The 19,410-nt window shown below is 34.8% G+C and overlaps 3 protein-coding genes across 10 annotated transcripts; all 3 read right to left on the reverse strand.

Moving 5' to 3' along the window:
- Nucleotides 1–40: 40 nt before the first annotated feature.
- Ctns (lysosomal cystine transporter cystinosin) lies at nucleotides 41–15,530 on the reverse strand. Of its 8 annotated transcripts, XR_014983450.1 has the most exons (12): nucleotides 8,250–8,393; nucleotides 7,932–8,174; nucleotides 7,394–7,475; nucleotides 4,447–4,497; nucleotides 4,295–4,379; nucleotides 3,860–4,039; nucleotides 2,817–3,057; nucleotides 2,517–2,636; nucleotides 2,164–2,452; nucleotides 1,976–2,078; nucleotides 1,587–1,666; nucleotides 858–1,429 (listed from the first exon to the last, which is right to left on the reverse strand). XR_014983450.1 is itself a non-coding variant. In XM_085663339.1 (11 exons), the coding sequence occupies exons 4-11, from the start codon at nucleotides 4,484–4,486 to the stop codon at nucleotides 316–318; spliced, it is 1,140 nt and encodes a 379-aa protein (XP_085519465.1). In that variant the 5' UTR covers nucleotides 4,487–4,497; nucleotides 7,394–7,475; nucleotides 8,076–8,174; nucleotides 8,250–8,393; the 3' UTR covers nucleotides 41–315. The 8 variants fall into 8 exon arrangements, 7 of the variants coding, with proteins under 7 accessions (XP_085519465.1, XP_035727499.1, XP_035727496.1 ...); XM_085663339.1 differs by lacking the exons at nucleotides 858–1,429; nucleotides 1,587–1,666 and adding an exon at nucleotides 41–397 and having other exon boundaries at nucleotides 8,076–8,174; XM_035871606.2 differs by lacking the exons at nucleotides 858–1,429; nucleotides 1,587–1,666 and adding an exon at nucleotides 41–397 and having other exon boundaries at nucleotides 7,394–7,472.
- Nucleotides 10,971–15,525, reverse strand: LOC118443912 (uncharacterized). Its single transcript, XM_035871592.2, has 9 exons — nucleotides 15,391–15,525; nucleotides 13,612–13,937; nucleotides 13,234–13,362; nucleotides 12,434–12,574; nucleotides 12,224–12,352; nucleotides 11,866–12,123; nucleotides 11,693–11,788; nucleotides 11,553–11,624; nucleotides 10,971–11,462 (listed from the first exon to the last, which is right to left on the reverse strand). Exons 1-9 carry the CDS (start codon nucleotides 15,453–15,455, stop codon nucleotides 11,377–11,379), a joined length of 1,302 nt encoding a protein of 433 aa, XP_035727485.2. The 5' UTR covers nucleotides 15,456–15,525; the 3' UTR covers nucleotides 10,971–11,376.
- A 1,107-nt stretch (nucleotides 15,531–16,637) lies between the features above and the next one.
- Nucleotides 16,638–19,396, reverse strand: LOC118443921 (uncharacterized). Its single transcript, XM_035871638.2, has 7 exons — nucleotides 19,179–19,396; nucleotides 18,189–18,350; nucleotides 17,981–18,115; nucleotides 17,779–17,916; nucleotides 17,378–17,647; nucleotides 17,147–17,293; nucleotides 16,638–17,053 (listed from the first exon to the last, which is right to left on the reverse strand). Exons 1-7 carry the CDS (start codon nucleotides 19,246–19,248, stop codon nucleotides 16,968–16,970), a joined length of 1,008 nt encoding a protein of 335 aa, XP_035727531.1. The 5' UTR covers nucleotides 19,249–19,396; the 3' UTR covers nucleotides 16,638–16,967.
- Between the last annotated feature and the right edge of the window lie 14 nt (nucleotides 19,397–19,410).

A 19,410-nucleotide genomic window follows, 5' to 3' on the forward strand; every position in this document is an offset into this window, starting at 1 on the left:
CAACTATAAAGCAATAATGTATATTTCCTCTCAAAATGAATTTCTTTTTTTGTTTTTTTTTTGTTTTTTTTTTTTTTGTTTTTTTTTGTGTGTGTGTGTTTTTGTTAATAAGAATGAAAATGTTGCGCCTTTTATATATTTGTAGTTTCTTTTTTTTTTTTATTTCCAGTAACAGTCTTTCTTTTCGCGCGACTCATCGTATGTATAAATAAATAATTTTATTGCATCAATATATATATATACATATATATATATATATATATATATATATATATATATATATAAAAAAAAGGATATTGAAAAGATGGAATATCATTAGGCAAGCGTGTTGCTAGAAGTGCCTTCTTGTGAATCTTCATGACAGTCACCAGGAATGTCCAGATAGTCTTTACGGTCCCTGTGGAAATTGAAGCAATTTTTATCTATTTAAAGAATTTATAATAAAGCATATTTATAATGAGGCGTATTTCTTTTATTTATTTATTTATTTTTTTTTTTTTTTTTTTTTTTTTTTTTTTAATATATAAACTTTTTCGCTCTTTGATCAAATTCCACAAAGAAATGTCATATCGGTTACACCTAATCCGAAATTACAAGTAATAATTATTGTAAAATATTACTAAATGATCTTTAATCGCTAATAATAAAATGAAAATTTGAATACAAACATGCTAAATATATACATGCCGCATGCATATCACACAAACATAACATTAAATAGATGTTAAATTTTTTTTTTAAACACTAAATAAATAATTGTTTATACTATTATTATACTATTACCATTCTCTTTCTTAACGGTTTTGAATAAATAGGGAATATACTGGGACAGATATATTGATGTTTTTATTTTACTTATCTCGTTATAAATGTACAAAACAGAATTTTTCCAAAATAGAACAAAAGAAAAATTAATATAAAATATAGAGAAACGTTTAATCGCGTATACTTAACAATTTTCGATTTATTCGAACTTTCATCTAACTTTGTTAAATATTCGTATATCATTTTCTTTTATATTATATACCTTAAACAACATCATTATTTCATCGTTTCTCAAATACAAATTCTAGCTCTATTAATTGTTTCTTTAACGTTTATAATATAATACTGTGTTAATATCATACGTATTTATAATCAAAATACTTTCGCGTTTCATTTATATGCAATCATATAATACTAACACAAAAATAAATAAGATGAATTCTACTGTATAATAAACGATTTTTGCTTCCTTATTGCTCAGGCATTTCCATTGTTAGGACCGACCGTTAAGTCATTATTCTAGCTATATAGATTACTTAATGGTTCGATCTTTTATTTTATTGAAAGATATAATGGATGATTATTGGATGATGCTAAAAATATGTCGTTGACAGATGTTGCTTATACTTTGCCATTCAGGTCGATTTCTTTTTCACTGATAAATCTGTAAAATCAAAATTGTTCCCTAGCTTGCACATGGAATTAAATTCGACAAGAGAAGCATTTAAACAGCACTTGCCAAGCATATTCATTTCAATAATTACCGATAAATTTAAGAAACGAACAATATTAATGCCAAGCGAAGAAAAAGAAATTGTTACTTGTTCAATCGGGCGAACACACAGTGAACTCGAATCTTTCGGCTTTTGTATCAGATTTGATAAATTATACGTTAAACCTTCTAAAAAATCATAACTTAAATGGATTACTTCATAATTTCGCTCTGCCTACTTATTTATTTTCTACAAGTTAATTGGACAATGGTACTCATGCATTCATAAAGCGATAAAAATTCTTAAATGACCTTTCGAAAATATTCGTTTTGTCTAAGCTTTGATCGACAACAATTGTATCAATAAATACTCGCTAACATGCAGGATGCAGTTAATAATATTAATAATTATTTTCTTTTATATAGTATTATTCATGCATATACAAAATAATCCAAACATATAACAATTATTGTAATATTTTAAGAGCTAAGTCATACCTGTATAAAACATAATGTTGTATAATGAAAAATACATCGAATGCTACAGAAAAGAATCCCAGTCCAAATTTAGTTGGATCTCCAAAAATGCTCTCCCAGTCGTCTGATATGAATAATAAATTAATTAAAATACAACAACGTATAAAAGAGAGAAATGTCGGTTAAATTATTAAAATGCCATAATTTACCATAATTATATGCATTCAATATCATCTGTAGCATCGACAGTATACCACCAGTGAAATCTAAAAATATATTTCCAATGCTCCAACCAACAGTGGACTTCCTCCTGTAGTTATAAAACGCTTGTGGCACGTATTTGATAAGAGTTATACACAGTTTAACATAACTGCAGTAGTATAAAAAGTCGAGCCATGCAATTACTACCGTTATGGCCAATAACATAGAAATAAGTATAAATATCGCGAATATTCCATGAATAATACGCGCTGTCGTGGATACTCTTTGAGAACCAGCCTAAAAATCCAATAAAATTGTACTTTGACAATAATCGTTATCGATATCGTTATCGTAAAATTACCTCATATATAAAACATTGGATGATAGTTATCACAGTGGCGAATACTGCATGTAGAGAAAAAAATATATCATTAACTTGTACAGGATTCAATCCCTTTGGATACCTATTAAAGTACTCTTGCTAAAAAAAAAAGAAAGAAAAAAAAAAAAAGAAAAGAAGAAAAAAAGAAAAAAAAAAGGAGAAAGAAAAGAAGAAAAAGAAAAAAAGAAAAACGAAAAATTTCCATCAATTCATTTCTCTGGATATTTTATGAATGTTTATAATTAATATTCATCATAAATCGTATTATAGCGAATGTACCTCTATCTCTGGTATCCAAAAAAGGCAACAATTAAACAATGCATACATGATAAATCCAACGATATTAAGCGACAAGTAGTCAAAGTTAAGACCTACGACGCTTTTGCGTTTGTAATTACTATATATCTGTGGATAAAAGCTTATACTCCATGCCAAGAAATATATCCATCCGACTACAATGCTAACGTGATAAATCGTATCCGACTTTTCCACTGTCACTCTAACGAATGCTTCCGAAAAACTGTAACGAAACGAACAAATAGCCGTTAATTACGATTAATAATAATATACTTAAAATATAATCGTTCATTCGCGATATCAATCGCGACATATTAGAAATATTTTTATTATATTAGTACTAAACGTTTTCTACGATAAAACTAAATGAAATTTTCTTACTTCACATTAAGGGTATTTAATTGATCTTGAGGTATAATGATTACTTTATAAGCAGTCATTGTCATATAATGTGATGCCACTGGGCACGCAGAAATATTTTTTTCTAATAGCTCTTTTGGAAAATACTTTGACACTTGTATACACCGAAATAACGGGACACCCTATAGAAGCATCTTAGCACAAAGAACGAGGAAGTAGACGGCTCAAAATCTGGGCATAGACTGATCGAACCTCAAGTTTCAGATTCGATGACAAGCTCAGGTCAAGAGGCTATCTATGTAACTACGGTTGAATACTGAAATGGCAAATGTAATGATTGGAATCTTTTGAAGGCTTAGTCAGAGAAAACAAACAGTGCGGTATTGTTACAGAGCTCTACAACTCTGTAAAACAAATTAATCTATTTGGCATCTATTTGGAATCTATTAGCTTTAAAATAACGCGATATCTTAATAAGAGATGTTGTTATAAGAGAATCGCAAGGGTTTATACAAATAATATAATAAGTTATACAACTACTAATTAAATAAACTGAGTTTATCTAAGATTAAAACTAAAATATAAGAGATATAAGATAACTCTATTTCTATAAACGATTTCATTTGATTATCATCGATTACTTCATATCTATCTTATATACGTACTGTACAGCATCCGAAGGTACAACGTTCAGACTGATAATCGAATGTCCAGCACCAATACCCGTTACATTTATCTTATGTGATTCATTCAACATAACATTAAATTCTGATGGCTCGACCAAAATCAAATCCTTATGGTTTACATTTAGGCTTACTGTTATATTTTCTAATGCAGTATAATTCCTGTAAAATTAATCTCATTATATTTTATGATCATTCGGATATTATGAATAGGAGATAAACTTATCAATGATATAAACTTAATCAAATGATATAAATTCATTAATCAAGTATTACTGCAAGTACATGAAAAGTGTTATCAGAGTTACTGAGGCATACATACAACCAGAAATGGATAAAAATGTGATATCCTTATATGATCATCCTTATATGAAATGCAAAATAAATATAACTATATTGAATTTTAAAGGTACATACGTCAAGTATACGTCGAAAGTTTTTCTTTGATAAAGTAACACTTTAAGATCGTGCGTTGAAATGTTGAAATCCGCCCGTACAGTAACTACAATGTTAATAGAACAATTTTATAAATATTTGTAACAATTTCGTTACTCAATGAAAACACTTACCTAACGAGATTAAGAAGCAGGTATAACGCAGGAAAATCATTTTTCTGAATTCTGCAAAAAAAGAATCATAGGGTTCGATTGATATATCCTTGACACACAAAAAATAGCAATACTTGTTCATTCTACATTTTCGAATGATCAGTAATTGATAAATGCACGTCAAACTTGTTTTATAAACCAGCACGTATCACAGAAAGTATTGAAGTACGGGCCGCATGAGAAAGTTGCTTGGTGGTTAACCTCGTAACGCGAGACTTGTAAGTGAAATTAAGAAATCGCGAGCCACGTTCGATATTTTTATGCATTAATTGCATTCGGCAACCGACGATTATTACGACTTTTTGCGATGATTTACGCGATCGAATGGGTAACAGCAGGTGTTTTTCACGAACAATTTTGATGTTCCGATAAATCTCTCGGTGCCAATCGCACGTTTTCTCGATAACGATAGAAAATGCCGTGCGATGATATTCATTGAGACAAATTTCTCAGGCACGTTCAAGATACAAAAAAAAAAAAAAAAGAAAAGAAAAAAAAGAAAGAAAGAAAGAAAGAAAGAAAGAAAGAAAGAAAGAAAAAAATCAGAAGAGAGAAAACGTTCGAGCGAGTTGATATCACCACCAGTGAACTTAACCTCAAAAGCACGACGACCTTCGAGGTCGTCGTATGCCTGCCTGTGTATGGGGCAATAAAAATGATAAAAATTTTATTCTTGCTAATAGGGGATACATAATATTTAGTACATGTGGTTTACGATTTTCCTCCGTTTTCATTACGTCTTTATTTCAAAGTTCAAAAACCTTCAAGAGAAAAGTATGTTCACGAAAGAACGGGACTTTGATCGGGACTTATTGATAAACTCAATGATAGACACGTGCAGTAAAAAGCACGTTAATTAATTTACACGTAGTGCCATTGTCAAACTCGATTAGGATATTTTATATATTTAATATTACATCGGCTTAAATTTGCATTACAATCTTTTTTATTCTTTGACCCTAAAGATTGATGAGCTCTCGAGGACGATTATTGAAACGATTGAAGCAATTAATTTTCCGACAAGATACTCGCTTTATAGACTCTACCCTTTATAGACAGAAACGGATCGGTTAAATATTAACGAGAAAAAAGTCTAGACATTTAGCCGATGATAAATGTCTATAATCTATATGCTCTATTATTTATTGCTATTTAAAAAATAATTTATTGCTATTAAAAAAATAAGTAGGTCTTCAAATGTTTGCGCGATAACAAAGAGACGACAAATATTTCCCCATTTTCTCAAGATGTTGTTTATGGAATTTTTGTTTTGTTTTCGTGAATCAAAAAACATCTTATATGGTTATAAAGTAATTGTTATTTTCCAAAAAGATAGAGAGGAAAGAACTACATTGGAAAGTTTTTGGCCTTATTATGAAAAGTTTTCCTTCTATCGGCCAATGTAAACATGAATCATCGTATCGATCTCTCTCAATTTGCGAGTTAATCACTCCAATTCCATACGCGTACGTACGCGTAAAGAAAAATAAATAAATTATTTATTTGAAAACTATTTATTGTCTCTCGTGAAGAATAATTATATATATCATCGCGAATGAAATCCACAAAAGATTGGAAATATCTACGATTTTGGAAACGATGATGTGTTTACGTATACTATATGTCCTTATATGTCGCGAGATATCTATTTACAAATAAGTATCTCCCTCTCTCTCTCTCTCTCTCCCTCTCTCTCACGCACATGCTCTCTCATTTTTCATGTAACGATGGAAAAATGTTCAACAAACTTTAGTGGGTCAAATCTTGGTGAAATTCCATGGAGATTACAGAAACGATTTGGTACATTAAAGAGAGAGGCGGTAGTGCGATAAAAGGAGAAAAATGATAGCGTACGATGAATGAGAATAAATATACGACGATTAGAAAAGATTCTACGAGTATTAGTAACATCATTTATCATCATCTCTCCGACGAGGAATCAATGAAAAGATTTGTACGAATTGTCACTGGACTTTAAGAGTATAATATATTCTTGTAAGTATTCCAAATATGATATATTAATTCGAATGAATGTAGTGAAATCGAAAGGAGTATGAATTCGATTCTATGTATAGGTCCGATTAAAAAACGGTTCAACGTACTAATAAGTAGAGATAGATTTTAGCAGATATTTTTGGAAAAGAAGGCAAAAAAAATAACTTGTATTATTTATCCAAATATTATAACTATCGTATAGTTATCGTATAAAGTACGTTGTATTTTTGACAAGGCCAGGAGAATCTACATCTGTATATGTAGATTATGATTGATTATTGCCACCATAATGTCAAATTATTTTAATGGCACGATTATTTAGGCCTCTAGTCCTTCGTAATAATTACTTTTGTTTTAGTAATTATAACAATTTCTCGTCTCTCTTTTTTTTTTTTTTTTTTTTTTTTTTCAACGATTGCGTATAAAAAAGAAAAAGAAGCAAAAGATCGAAATAAAGATATATAAATAAATGACGTGCCATAATTTACACAATTTAATTTCTTAGTATTTTAGAAGTAACAACGTTGTTCTCGATATAAAACTGCGCTCTTGTAATATTTCACTGATTGCGAGTATAGAAATCGATTTCGCGCGAATCAATTTCGTTTCACGGCCAATATCTCGATACGAGAGCCAATCACGTCGTCCGTCTTTCAATGACAATGACAGATAGTATAGTTCGAAGTCACCTCCTTACTTTCTCTCCTCATTTCTCATGTTTCTCAAGCTCGTGAGTCTCGGATCGAGTTACTTCATTTTTTCAAAGTAAAATTAGCTCTCGCACTCTACGATCGCGATTATAACAAATTTTTTTACTTTTTTTTGGCTTTACTTAGTTGCAATTATTATTATTTAATTTCTATTCAACAAAAGTATTTAAATATTTTTCATGTGTTTCATATTCTTTACTCACCTTATTAAAACTCGGATTCCTTTTTTCTCAGATGAATTTGTTATTTCAATCTTCTTAAGGGACTTTGTTATTTAGATTCCTTCTGAAAAGAAAAGAAAGTTTAAAGTTTTTCGTTTTTACGGAAATTTCATTTAACTAACAATAAAATTATATCACATTAGAATTTATGACACTACAATTACACCAAATTTTTCACTTTGAGCAAAGAATCTTGGAAAAAATTTTTTTCAAGTAACTGCATGCCGATAAACCTGAACATTTGATATTCGTTCATCGATAATCAACTTTAACGTAAAATGGTTTCCATTTAATTTTACACTTTTTAATCTACTAAGTTTAACGAGAAACATAGGGAGGGGGCAGAGGGAGAGAGAGAGAGACAATAGAGTTAAAGCATTCCTGGCGAACAGGTGTCTTTTGCATACTTTACCAATCGATATCTCATTCGTTTATCATAAATGACAATTTTACATTTTCAAGGCAATACAACAGAAATCATGTTGCAACTAGAAACAGTTTTTAATCTATTTTGAATTACCTTCAAGTTATTCTCTATTCTCTTTCAATTTTGAACAATCCTACGGTTCATACTTTAGCCGAATATTTCACTGAATTCAGATAATTTCCGGCAATCCAGTTTGCCGATGATGATCTATCTCCTTCGTTATTTTTTTCATCTTACTCTTTTACAAAGCTTTCTTCTTCTTCTTCTTCTTCTTCTTCTTCTTCTTCTTCTTCGATACTAAGAGAAGACGACAAATCGAACGAGTTGTCGATTACACTGAAATCGAACAATTTTATTTCATTGAAATGCCTCGAATAGATAAAATGAGATAAAAAGAATTAATATATGTACCTATGCAATGCCTCTATATGAGAGAAGTTACATCAGCGAACACGAGATTCACAATGACTTGCACGGCCACGAGCTCCTCGTATATATAAATTTCTCTCTCTCTTCTATAGTAGAGAAAGAGAGAGAAACACTTCCCCCCTCCCACCCTACAAATGCTCTTTTCTTTCTCTCTCTCTCTCTCTCTCTCTCTCTCTCTCTCTATCCTGTTAAACCTTCCTTTTACTATATCGTTTTACATCTTATCTTGTTTGGATAAAAATTCCTTTGTTCTTTGCCTCTTTCTTTATAAAATCATAACTTTTCTCTTTAAAGTCCAATCAGCGTTATAATCGGAGATTAATAAATTCCCAGGCTTATTGGCTAGATAACATAACGAAATATAATTTTTCGAATGGAAATATAATATTCGAATGGAAATACGAAATTCAATTATTTCGAAATGTTAGAAATAAAACGAATTTGTAACTTTGTTTCGTTCTTACGTCAGCAGAATCGTTCATCGATCGATATCGTCGGCCTAGTTCGATCACCGTTTCAAGATTCTATTTTAAGTACAGTACGATCTTAATCGCGACGTACTCGTCGATCAATCCTCGTTAGCGATAGACGAAAGCATATTGTTTGCGTCTTCCTCCTATTCCTTCTTACTCATCGTGCTAAGAACGACCGCGAAATTTTATGCCAGTCATTCTAATCGTTATCATTTCTTATGTTTTCAAAAGCAACCCATTCATGAAATCAATAAATCAATAGATCTTGATATAGTTGAATAAAAATAATTATCTTGAAAAAATGCTTGTTTATTTAAATAAGAAGCGAAAAAAAATAAAAACAAGGTTTTCATCCAATGTACACGTATAATGTAAAGGTTGAGGAAAAATTAAAATATTAATAATTCGTGAGCGATGACCAATCGAAATTATCAAAGAATTCAAGAATGAGGAGGTAATTTGCCTTTGTAACATTTTTATTCCTGAGAATAGCAACAGTGTAGTTATCCTGACGCCTGCAATATTGGCGAATTTTTCCTCGATGGATCGTTTCGAACGACAGATTTAGATTCTTAAAGAGTAGAATTTTATAATAATTGCTTCTTCTTATTAGCAGTAGATTAACGGAGAATCCTCGGTAGAAGATATTATTGTTGGAAAATGGCGAAGAAGATAATTATCCGACCGATATACCACATCTCTTTGCTCTAGTCGATTTATTTAAGAGTCCGTATAAAAGATTTATTAAAACAGAAGAATTTGCCTCTCGATAAAGAATACCCGTTGTATCGGCTATGCGGGCAAATTCCTCCATTATGATATATGAGAGAATCGCCGATCGATTACGACGATTAGCCGGCACTTGGAAATCCTGAATGAGAACGTTCTTTCATACTTCAGAAAATCTGAAAAGTACAATATAGCCGATCTTCTTCTTCGCCTTTCGTTTCCAACAGTAATATCTTTCGAGGATTCTCCGTTAATCTATTAGCAAGAATTACTAGTAGGAGCTGCGCCAACTATCATAAAATCATACTCTTTAAAAATTGCCTGAATCGTTCGAAACGATTCGTCGAGAGGAATTCGCCCCATATTGCAGGCGTAGACGCAACCCAGACGCTACCAAGGTATCATTATGTAATACTTAGAATTTTTCTCGATAATCAGATGCACTTTTTAACTACTCAGAGAACTAGGAGGAAAAAGATTATAAACAGTTAACGGCAAACTAGTCCTCGTTCAATTCGCACGTCTCTTAATTTGCACTTACTCGTCAACAACTTTCTTTGACAAGCTTCTTCCATTGCAATTCTCTCGCCATAATATTGTAAAGTTTCTTGCACAATTCTTCGAGATCTCTGAATGTAGATTTATAGATCGACGAGGTGAATTTAAAATACGAAACGCAACGTAGGCAAGCGTTAACTCGTTCAATATTATACTTTTAGCGGTGTTCTAATGAAAAGTCCCTTATATAAAGTCCCTTATATCACGGCCATGAGGGATACTTATAAATTGTCAATGTTCCATACGTCACTTAGAGAATGTTTTTTGAATGCTGCCGTGGAATTGGGTTACAATTTGATCGATTATAATACCATAGGTTTTTCCAAAATGCAAACTAATCAACGAAATGGATATAGTGAAGGATGAGTGCTAGAGCATTCTTGAGGCCTATCAAAGACAAGAACAAATTTTTAATTCTCTAGAGCGACGAAGATAGTGATCGATCAAAAAAGTAAAATTGCAATTGACGTTGAATTCGTAAAGGAGGGGGAAAAGGTACTTTGTTAGGGCCAACAAAGAATAAAAAAGATTTCCCTTTCGATTAAAAACAAATCAGGTGCTCTGAATTCACTCTCTGCTCTCCGGCGATATAGGACCGAATAGATGATCTAAAGTCTTTAGGAATTCGAATGATCGAGGATCTTATTTTATGGGATTTAATTTATTAGGATCATGCAAACGTTGAACTTTTTCATAAAAGAGACCGTCAACTATAACGATAACGATCTCATTGCTTGACTACATCATCGAAGGGATGGTCCGTTGACCGATAGGATAAAAAATCTGTAAATACCGATCATGACCAATGGCCATTTTTCGATATGATAAAGGAAAATTGGAAATTCCCAACTTAATTAACTTGATTTTATTAATATTATAAGTTATTATAATATAATACATTATAATAACTTTCTTTTATTTTTGTTTCTTAATAAATAAATATTATCGCTCGCAATACAGGGAGAGCCTCTCTCTCTCTCTCTCTCTCTCTCTCTCTCTCTCTCTCTCTCTCTCTCTCTCTCTCTCTCTCTCTCTCTCTCTCTCTCTCTATCTCCTTCGCTCTTATTTCCGTCGATCCCCGTCCGATACCTACTCCTAGGTACGATTAATAATAATAAGAGAATTCTCATACTCGAGTACTGAAAATAAATACTCGAACTTTGTCGAGATGATACGTATACGTATACTGTGGTCTGTCCGTTGTCTTTGGTTATATATATATATACCTACCGCAAGTCCCTTACTTATTTACACGACTCACCACCGAACAAAATTTAAATAAATACAGATAAATATGATAAGAATAATTATCTATGGGATAGGGTAAAAGGTGCTTCGCAGTGGCTCTATCACATAGTCTTTCGCAACATCCAAAGAGACACGTTTACGAATATTATCAGTGAGAAGATTCCATAAGCTTGCCAACTGGTGGCACCTGAAAATATAATCGATTAAAAAGAAAGAAATAAGAGAAACGACAAAGTCGAAAGAAAAAAAGAGAATGACGATATTATTGTTGTTTTACCACTTTCACTGTATCGAATACAATCGTCCAATTCTTGCGACATTATGTAATTCTCGGCACAAGTACAGCGATCTTAAAAATCAAAATACGTTAAGAGGCAAACTACTTCGTATGAATTTTGATCGAATGAAATATCGTACCATTAGAACAATCGACGTTCATCAGTTCGCTCGAATTGGAATGCTTGTACGTTCTTGTCACGCACTCGTTATGAGAGACGCAACGTTGACCCAATCCTAAAGGCGAACGATCTATTAAATGTCGGATTAAAAAATATTCCTTAATGTTATATTCGACGAATTGTGAAACCGACCAACGTCCCTGACACATACAGGTCCACGACGATGGTAATCCTCTATACACGTACAAATATTATTCTGACAGACGGTATTCTGTAAGAATTCCTGACACTGCAAGTTTTCTTGGCAATCTTCGCCAACGGAGTTGGCTGCCTTCAAACACCTTGTACCATCCTCCGAAAGTACATAATCGATTTTACATCTACAGACTTCCATGCACTTCGTGCTCTTTGACACGCACTCGTAATCGTGGTCGCATTTGTCACCTAAATCTGTAGAAAGGTATTGTAGATATTACGCATTAAAGAACGTAGAAACGAAAGAAGATGAGGTGGAAAGATGAATATTTAACGGGGTATGCGATATACTCACAAGCGTTCTTTATGCATTTTGTTCTCTCGGGATTCGAATGTTGACGATGATCGCAAACGCAGTAACCCTCCACGCAGTAACTGTCCTTGACGTAACAATTATTGTTCGTTTGACATATTCTACCTAGCCCTAATAATGGGACAAGAAATATATGAATTGGTTGTAACATATATTGATTGTTCTTTGATTATTTTCAAGAAATAGACCAACCGATGGATTCGTAACACCTTCCGTTTACGAAATGTGCCGTGGAAGAACATTGGCAAACGTGATTACGACACTCCGAGTGGAGGGTAAAGGTCAAATGACATTGTACATTAGCCACGCACGGATCCTCGATGTTGTCGGCCACTAAGAAAGAAAATATATGAGAAGAGTGCATAGAAGTATAGATTTGAAAAAAGAATATGATTTCGAAGCGAGGATAAAGGAGACGATAAAGAATAATAATCGTAAAACCGCTAAATGAGGTCGATAGGAGACTTCTCGGTTCGTTTATACATACATATAAATTACTCTCCGTCCCTTTCTTTCGTTCTCTTTGAGTTTTGCTGGATCGGCGAGCACGACGGACGAGAGACGATACGCTCCGACTGAGGCGGGAGCGGGAGAGAGAGAGACAGAGAGAGAGAGAGAGAGAGAGAGAGAGAGAGAGAGAGAGAGAGAGAGAGAGACCGTGAGAAAGGGACGAGGAATAGGGAAGAGCACACACAAGGATCGGTAGGATGGAAGAGACTCGTTGTACCTTCGGAGGTCGCCGACACCGATTCAACCAACGCTCGAGCAAAGGGCGATTTATCAAAAGGTTTCTGGGGCGGTTTAGTTGCGTCCTCGAGTAAAACTACCTCTTATTATCATTCGTATTAACTTTCGAGAACAATCGAAAGGAATCATCTTGGAAAAAGAAGTCTCCTTTCTCGTGCCTTTTCTTTTTCTCAGAAGTTTAATTTTGAAACAATGAAAAATGTTAATGCCTTTTAACGTGGGAACGGGGTAGGTAGCGTTGATACCTTTCAAGCAGTGGAAGTTGCTGTGATTTCTGTAAACGACGTAGCCGTCTTTGCAATAGCAAGCCTCCTGATTCCAGCAGTAAGCATTTTCCATGCAATCCAAATCGTAACGACATGTCGCTAGGGTCTCTGAAAAAAAAAAGTAATAAACTTGGCTAGACATCGAAGGACCTTTGTTAGGTTTGCTCTTACGTATGTGTCTTTGCTTAGTTTTTTCCGTTCTTTTTTTCTTTTCTTTTTTTTTTACCCCGATGGAATAACTTCATTTCGAGCAGGAGTGTGTTAACGAGTGTGTTAACAAAAATTCGCGTGGATGGAAAGGAAATAAAAAAAAAAAAAAAAACAAGAGATCGGTAGTTCCTCAGAGACGTTACGTACGAGGTGGCGATCTGCGATCGTTGCATCTCGAATAATCCTCTAAGGGTAAGGAAATGGTAGCACAAACGGTGACGGGCACGAGGACGAGGATCCTCGAGAGACCGATCACCATTCTCGAAACGTTACGAATGCCTCCTCCTCGTCTTCGTCCTTTTTCGAACGTTCCATCGGCACCGTCCTCCTCCTCCTCCTCCTCCTTCTCCTCCTGTTGCTTCGACAGCTCCACCTCTTTCACGATCGTACATCCGAATCGCACGGTGAAGAGGACGTTCTCTATCTGTCTCTCTTTTTTTTCTCTCTTCTTCGACGTTCTCCGAAGGCCGATCCTTCAATGGATGATGCTCTTATTGTTTCGATCGCTTGCGCAACACGATTATGCGCTTTGTTCGACGCCCAACGCGCGTACATACATACACACACATACACACGTGCATACACGACTTCGTTCCTAATATATTTGCACGCCTAATCGGTGTGATTTTTCTTTTCTCATATAGTCCATTCCAACAGAGAGTAGAATGGATTGTCGTGTCGTTTTTGAATCTCCCGCGCTTTGGAATTAACGTTCGTAAGATAAAGAGAGAGAGAGAGAGAGAGAGAGAGAGAGAGGAGGGGAGAAGGAGCCTTTTAAAAATAATTAAATGCCTAACCCCCCGATGTTTCGGTTCTGTTAATCGCTCATGACGGACACATCATTTTTGTCACGAGGGTTTATCCATTAGGATTTTCTTCCTCTTTCGTGTTGTTGCCGTCGTCGTCGTCGTCGTCGTCGTCGTCGTCGTCGTCGTCGTCAAATGCATAAGAATAATCCACAATGTTTACATAAAAAGATTGTAAGAGTCTACGGTTCAGAATTACGTCAGCGTATCAGATAAGTCTTCATTGACTAAGCGAGTAAATTCGACGTTCGTTGATAGGAAAATAAAAATGATTTTATTCGTAAAAGATACTGGAATGGTTCCGTCTATTTTCCCTTTCGAAACTCATTAGAATTAAATAGATCAATATCGGGCCGTGATCTCATCGTTTCTACTTAACTAATTACAGACACGAGCCTCTATATTCTACGTTCGAAACGTTCACCTAACCGGGAGAGAATCAACAGCGTAATTCCGGCCTTCTTCTTCGGCCTCGGCCTTTTCCGATTCCTCGTAAGAAAAAGAAGAAAGAATTACTGGGTCGCGAGAACGGAACACAATGATCTTAACGAGTTATCTTCCCGTTGGACGGCGGAGGGATTAACGCGAGATATCGAATAAATACGAAAAAATGTAAAATATACGAAATCGAAAATACACGGCTCGATAGAAATCTTTATAAAATGGTCGACCATTTCGGAGTATAGAACGGCTAGAAAAATTTATTGTCGGTTGCCACGTACCGGTGGGAGTTTCGTCTTACAACCTTTCGGATCGATAATTCCTTCTCGACCTCGAGAGAACTAACGTTAATCGATATAATTCGTGCTACAAGAAATTTTATTGCTCGACGCTGGTAAGCGAGTATAAAGAAATTGCACAAATGTTGAGAATAAAAAGACAACAACGTATGGACCGATAAGTTACAAACGATATTAAAAACTTATTCTCACGTATGATTAAAGATCTGAGTGTCCACGTGACCATGAACACTCTCGTAGATAAAAATAAAGTAATAAAATAAAAAAACGTAATAGTAGTAGCAGTAGCAGTAATAAAAGAAGTAGTAGTAGTAGTAGTAATAGTAAAAGAAGAAGAAGAGGAATAATAAAGAAATAAAGTTAAGTCACGTCGCACTCACGTCTCTGCAAAAGATGTTGATGCTGTCCGTGCGCGAGGACGACTGATGTTAGCGCGAAGAAACATAGAAAGACTACCGGTAGAGCGGCAGCAAGTCCCGGCGCTCGAATCGGCAGTGGTGCAGAGCACCACCGTTTCTTCCTCGTTCCACCCTCGCTCCTCCTCATCCTCATTTCTTCTTTCTCCCTGTGATCCCAGATAGAGATAGATTCCTTCGTTTTTTCCTTTTCTCGTTATAAATCAATGCGAAATAACTATTCAACGACGAAAGATTACACGTACGTCTCTCGTTCGTCTTTCCACGATTCTTCGGCAATGCCTTTTTTTCACTATCTTATCTAATCGTCTATGAGAGAGAAAGATAAAGAACGCGTTGCCGCAGAGTTATATAGTATCACACTTTCTATCGTTGTACAAGTGTCTCTACGAGTAATTCTCACGAGTATCTTTCCTCGACGCTACTACTAAACGGAATCATAATCGCGTCTATACCAGGTGAAAATCATCCGTGATAGGATTGCCGCTAGCGATGTGTCATCGTAGCGATGTGTCGATGTGTCTTTCGTGGAAGGAGAAGACGTGGAAAGTGGTGGGACTTTTTCTTTTTTTTTGTTTTTTTTTTTTTTATGTAGCACCCAAGTCCACAAAGATGTTTCTACGTTCGTGCTTCAATCCACCTGATTGTTCTTAAATCGAACGAGTTAATAGCTATTTTAAGATGGCGTCCAAAATGATGCCTTTCTTTTTACAAATTTATAAGAAAACGATATAGACAATTTGTTAAAACGGATAAAATGTTAATAACTCTCACTCTCTCTCTCTCTCTCTCTCTCTCTCTCGCTGTCTCGATATCGACGAATACGCGTATATTTCATAAAACTCTTACGTAATATACGTATTCACAGAATCAGAAAATAATTGAACGCTCTTTCGTAGAAAAATCAAGCTCTGATAAAGTTTTATAAAAGCACTCTGTAAACAATTTGTCTTTCTACATATAAACTTATATATATATGTATATGCATAATAACCATAATATAAAACGCATAATACTCTCTGAATAAAATACAAAAACCTTTCTCTATTGCTTTCTTTGAAGGCAACGATGGGGGGAAAAAACGAAAAAACGAAAGAAAAAAAAGAAAACATAAGAAACAAAAAGAAATAAAAAGAGGAAGAGTAATAACGAGAGTTTCTTCCCACTCGAAATTTTTTCTTTGGTATCACGTTATTCTTTTAATACCGATAAAAGATAAAGATAAGTTTTAATAGCGTTTAATCGAAATCGAACAATAGCTGAAGAATTAAGGGAAGTTAAAAATTGTCGATGACGATTACGAAATGCTTCGATACTCGCCGCACATTTTTCAAATCTTTCGCCATTTCTGCATATAGGCTTCCTCTCTTTTTATCTTTCTTTTACGCATAACAAACGACTTCTTTCTCCACAATTTCTTCTACTTCGTTCGTATAGCCACGTACGTCGGTGAGTAAAGAAAATTAAAATAATTAAGTACTTGGACACTCTATCCGCAAATTCATTTTAACCTTCTTCTTTCGAGGAAAAATGAATTATGTTTAGTTATCTATTAGAAGGTAAAAGCCGTAAATGATCGTCGAGAGTACGATCGCGATGAGAGAGGAATCGAAACTCGTAAGAACGCCTGAAAAAGAAAAAAGAAAGAAACAGAAGATTCGCAACTTGTTTCATCTCCTCTTTTTTGTTTTTTTTTTTATTAATCTTCGTTTCTTCTTACCTGCGTTAATGCACTTGTCTCCGTTTATAAAATAATCTATCGCGCAATCGCACAAGCTGCCAACGCATACAAACCCATTTCTTTCCATATTCGTATAATTTTCATCCAGGTAACAATCGTAATCGTACTGGCAAGGCTCGCCGATGCCTATACAATCAAATACATTATAATCGTCGAAGGATCGATCTCGTTGACGAATGAATTACTATTTTATAATTTAGACGAACGCACCTCTGCTAACGATGCATTGTCCGAGTTCCTTCACGAAATGTTTGTTCTTTGGGCACTGACATTTATTCTCAAGGCAGATCGAGCCAGGGATCGTAGAACACATGCCATTCTCTGTGCAATGTTCGTCGATGGTGTCCGCGTAAGGAATACAATTTTTTCCCGACTTATCGATCGCGGCTTTCTCGTTACACCCACAAGTCTTCTTATCCGTACAAAAGGCTCCCCTTATGTGATAGCACTCCTCCGATTTCGAGCATAGATCGCCAAAAACTGTGTGTGTGTGTGTGTGTGTGTGTGTGTGTGTGTGTGTGTGGAAGAGGCGGAGGGAGAGTAAATAAAAGCAATGGAAGATAAGACGTTTTAGCGACGAGCCCGGTCGAATTTCATGCGTAACTTCTTACCGGTGGTCTTCCAGCAAACATTGTTCACCGCGTGATACCCATCGATGCAAACGCATTGTTGTCGTAGACAGGTCGTATTCGCTTGAAATATCAAACACTGCTTATCCTCCGTACAGGAAAAATTCAAGGATTTAGCCACTGTAGAAAAAAATCGAAATCGAATAAAATTGCCGATTATTTATTTACACACAAATCCCCTCACCTTGAAGGCATTGCTGCTGATCCGTCGAAGACACATAGCCTTTAATGCATTCGCACTGACTTCGACTTGTATTGCAAAAACTATTATTTAACTTGCAGTCTACCTCGTGCTTGCACGTGTGATAAATCGCCGATACTGAAACACGACAAACGAGGAATTAACCAGATGCCAAATTGTTCAAGATTTAACGATTCACAATTGGAAATACCGGCTGGCTTTTCTTGCTGAGTAGCTAATTGTAACCTGGAACAATTTTTTATTTGTCCTTGCTCGTTTTCACAAGCGCAGAATCCTTGCTGACACGTCGAATTCTTCTGATCTTTCGAAAATAGGGAACAATCGGTATCTTTGTGACATGGCACGGATGGATCTGTAATCAATGATTTCATGAAAAACTTTGAAACGGGAAATAAGGTAAATCGAGAATTCACCGAGGTTCGAATCAAGTGATTCACATTAACTCGCGAAGAGAACGTTGTTGTATAGTAACGCGAGACAAATTTTTAGCGTCGACTCATCAAGATCACCGTTTTAATTTCTTCAAGGATATTGCGAGTTGTACGCAGCGCAATTAACTCAACGATCAACTATATAACCATAACACTTAAACTATTCGAAACAATTTTTTCTTCGATCGACGACTGTCCTAACCTCACAATACCGATACTCACAATGTCGATACGCCGATTATGTCGATTTCTGGATAAATTTATCTGAACCGATAACAAATAACTGTAACTAAATCTTTGTTGACTAACGGTGACTAAACTTCAATGTCACGTTACAACGAACAATTTTCTTGCAGTAGAAATGATCGTAGCCGCCGTATATAAATAAATATATTTAGGCATATTTTGTACGGAAGAAAAGTTATATCGAAGGAAAAATCTTTTAAAAATATTATGACAGATTAAAGGCGGAAAAGAAAATAAAAAAAGAGAAAAGTGGATGGACGTGTATGATTTATCCGGAGGCCGCGATAATATGTTTGTTGTTATCGATCGATTACCGTAACACGTTCCGGTTCGCAAGACTGGGCAAAAGAAAGAGATCCATGCCCGTTAAAGTCATTTGAATTTCATCCGACGCACGATGCAAACTAAAGACGATAAGAGGCAGCAATGCTCGATTAAATTTCAATGCAATGACTCATATACACGTGCACCAAACAACAAAAAGGATGTAAGAAAAAAATTACCGATGTTTAGACCATCGATCGGACGATCGATCAGTAGGAAAATACCAAAGAGAAGGAGATAACTTTTCATGATGACAATGGCGATCGTCGATGATCTCTTTTCCTTTTTTCTTTTCTTTCTTTTTAAACAAAAAAAAAAAACTTTTACTTTTGCAGGACAGAAGGCGTTTCCAACGTAGATGGCATCCGACTGGTGGAATACGAATCCGAGTTCTCTCTTACGAAGGTCTTT

This window comes from Vespa mandarinia, chromosome 21 (assembly GCF_050613455.1).
Source record: "Vespa mandarinia isolate Hongniang chromosome 21, ASM5061345v1, whole genome shotgun sequence".
NCBI lineage: Eukaryota > Metazoa > Arthropoda > Insecta > Hymenoptera > Vespidae > Vespa > Vespa mandarinia.

Coding starts and splice junctions, on each gene's coding strand:
- Ctns (XM_085663340.1), bottom strand. CDS start 4,486: ATGATTTTCCTGCGTTATACCTGCTTCTTAATCTCGTTAG. Junction 3,058..3,859: donor GTACCTTCGGATGCTGTACA/GTACGTATATAA, acceptor GTTTCGTTACAG/TTTTTCGGAAGCATTCGTTA. Junction 398..1,975: donor CAACATTATGTTTTATACAG/GTATGACTTAGC, acceptor CAATTTCCACAG/GGACCGTAAAGACTATCTGG.
- LOC118443912 (XM_035871592.2), bottom strand. CDS start 15,455: ATGTTTCTTCGCGCTAACATCAGTCGTCCTCGCGCACGGACAGCATCA. Junction 12,353..12,433: donor AAGGTGTTACGAATCCATCG/GTTGGTCTATTT, acceptor TCCCATTATTAG/GGCTAGGTAGAATATGTCAA. Junction 11,789..11,865: donor TGTATGTGTCAGGGACGTTG/GTCGGTTTCACA, acceptor GTTCGCCTTTAG/GATTGGGTCAACGTTGCGTC.
- LOC118443921 (XM_035871638.2), bottom strand. CDS start 19,248: ATGAAAAGTTATCTCCTTCTCTTTGGTATTTTCCTACTGATCGATCGT. Junction 17,917..17,980: donor TCAGCAGCAATGCCTTCAAG/GTGAGGGGATTT, acceptor TTTTTTCTACAG/TGGCTAAATCCTTGAATTTT. Junction 17,648..17,778: donor TGTTTGCTGGAAGACCACCG/GTAAGAAGTTAC, acceptor ACACACACACAG/TTTTTGGCGATCTATGCTCG.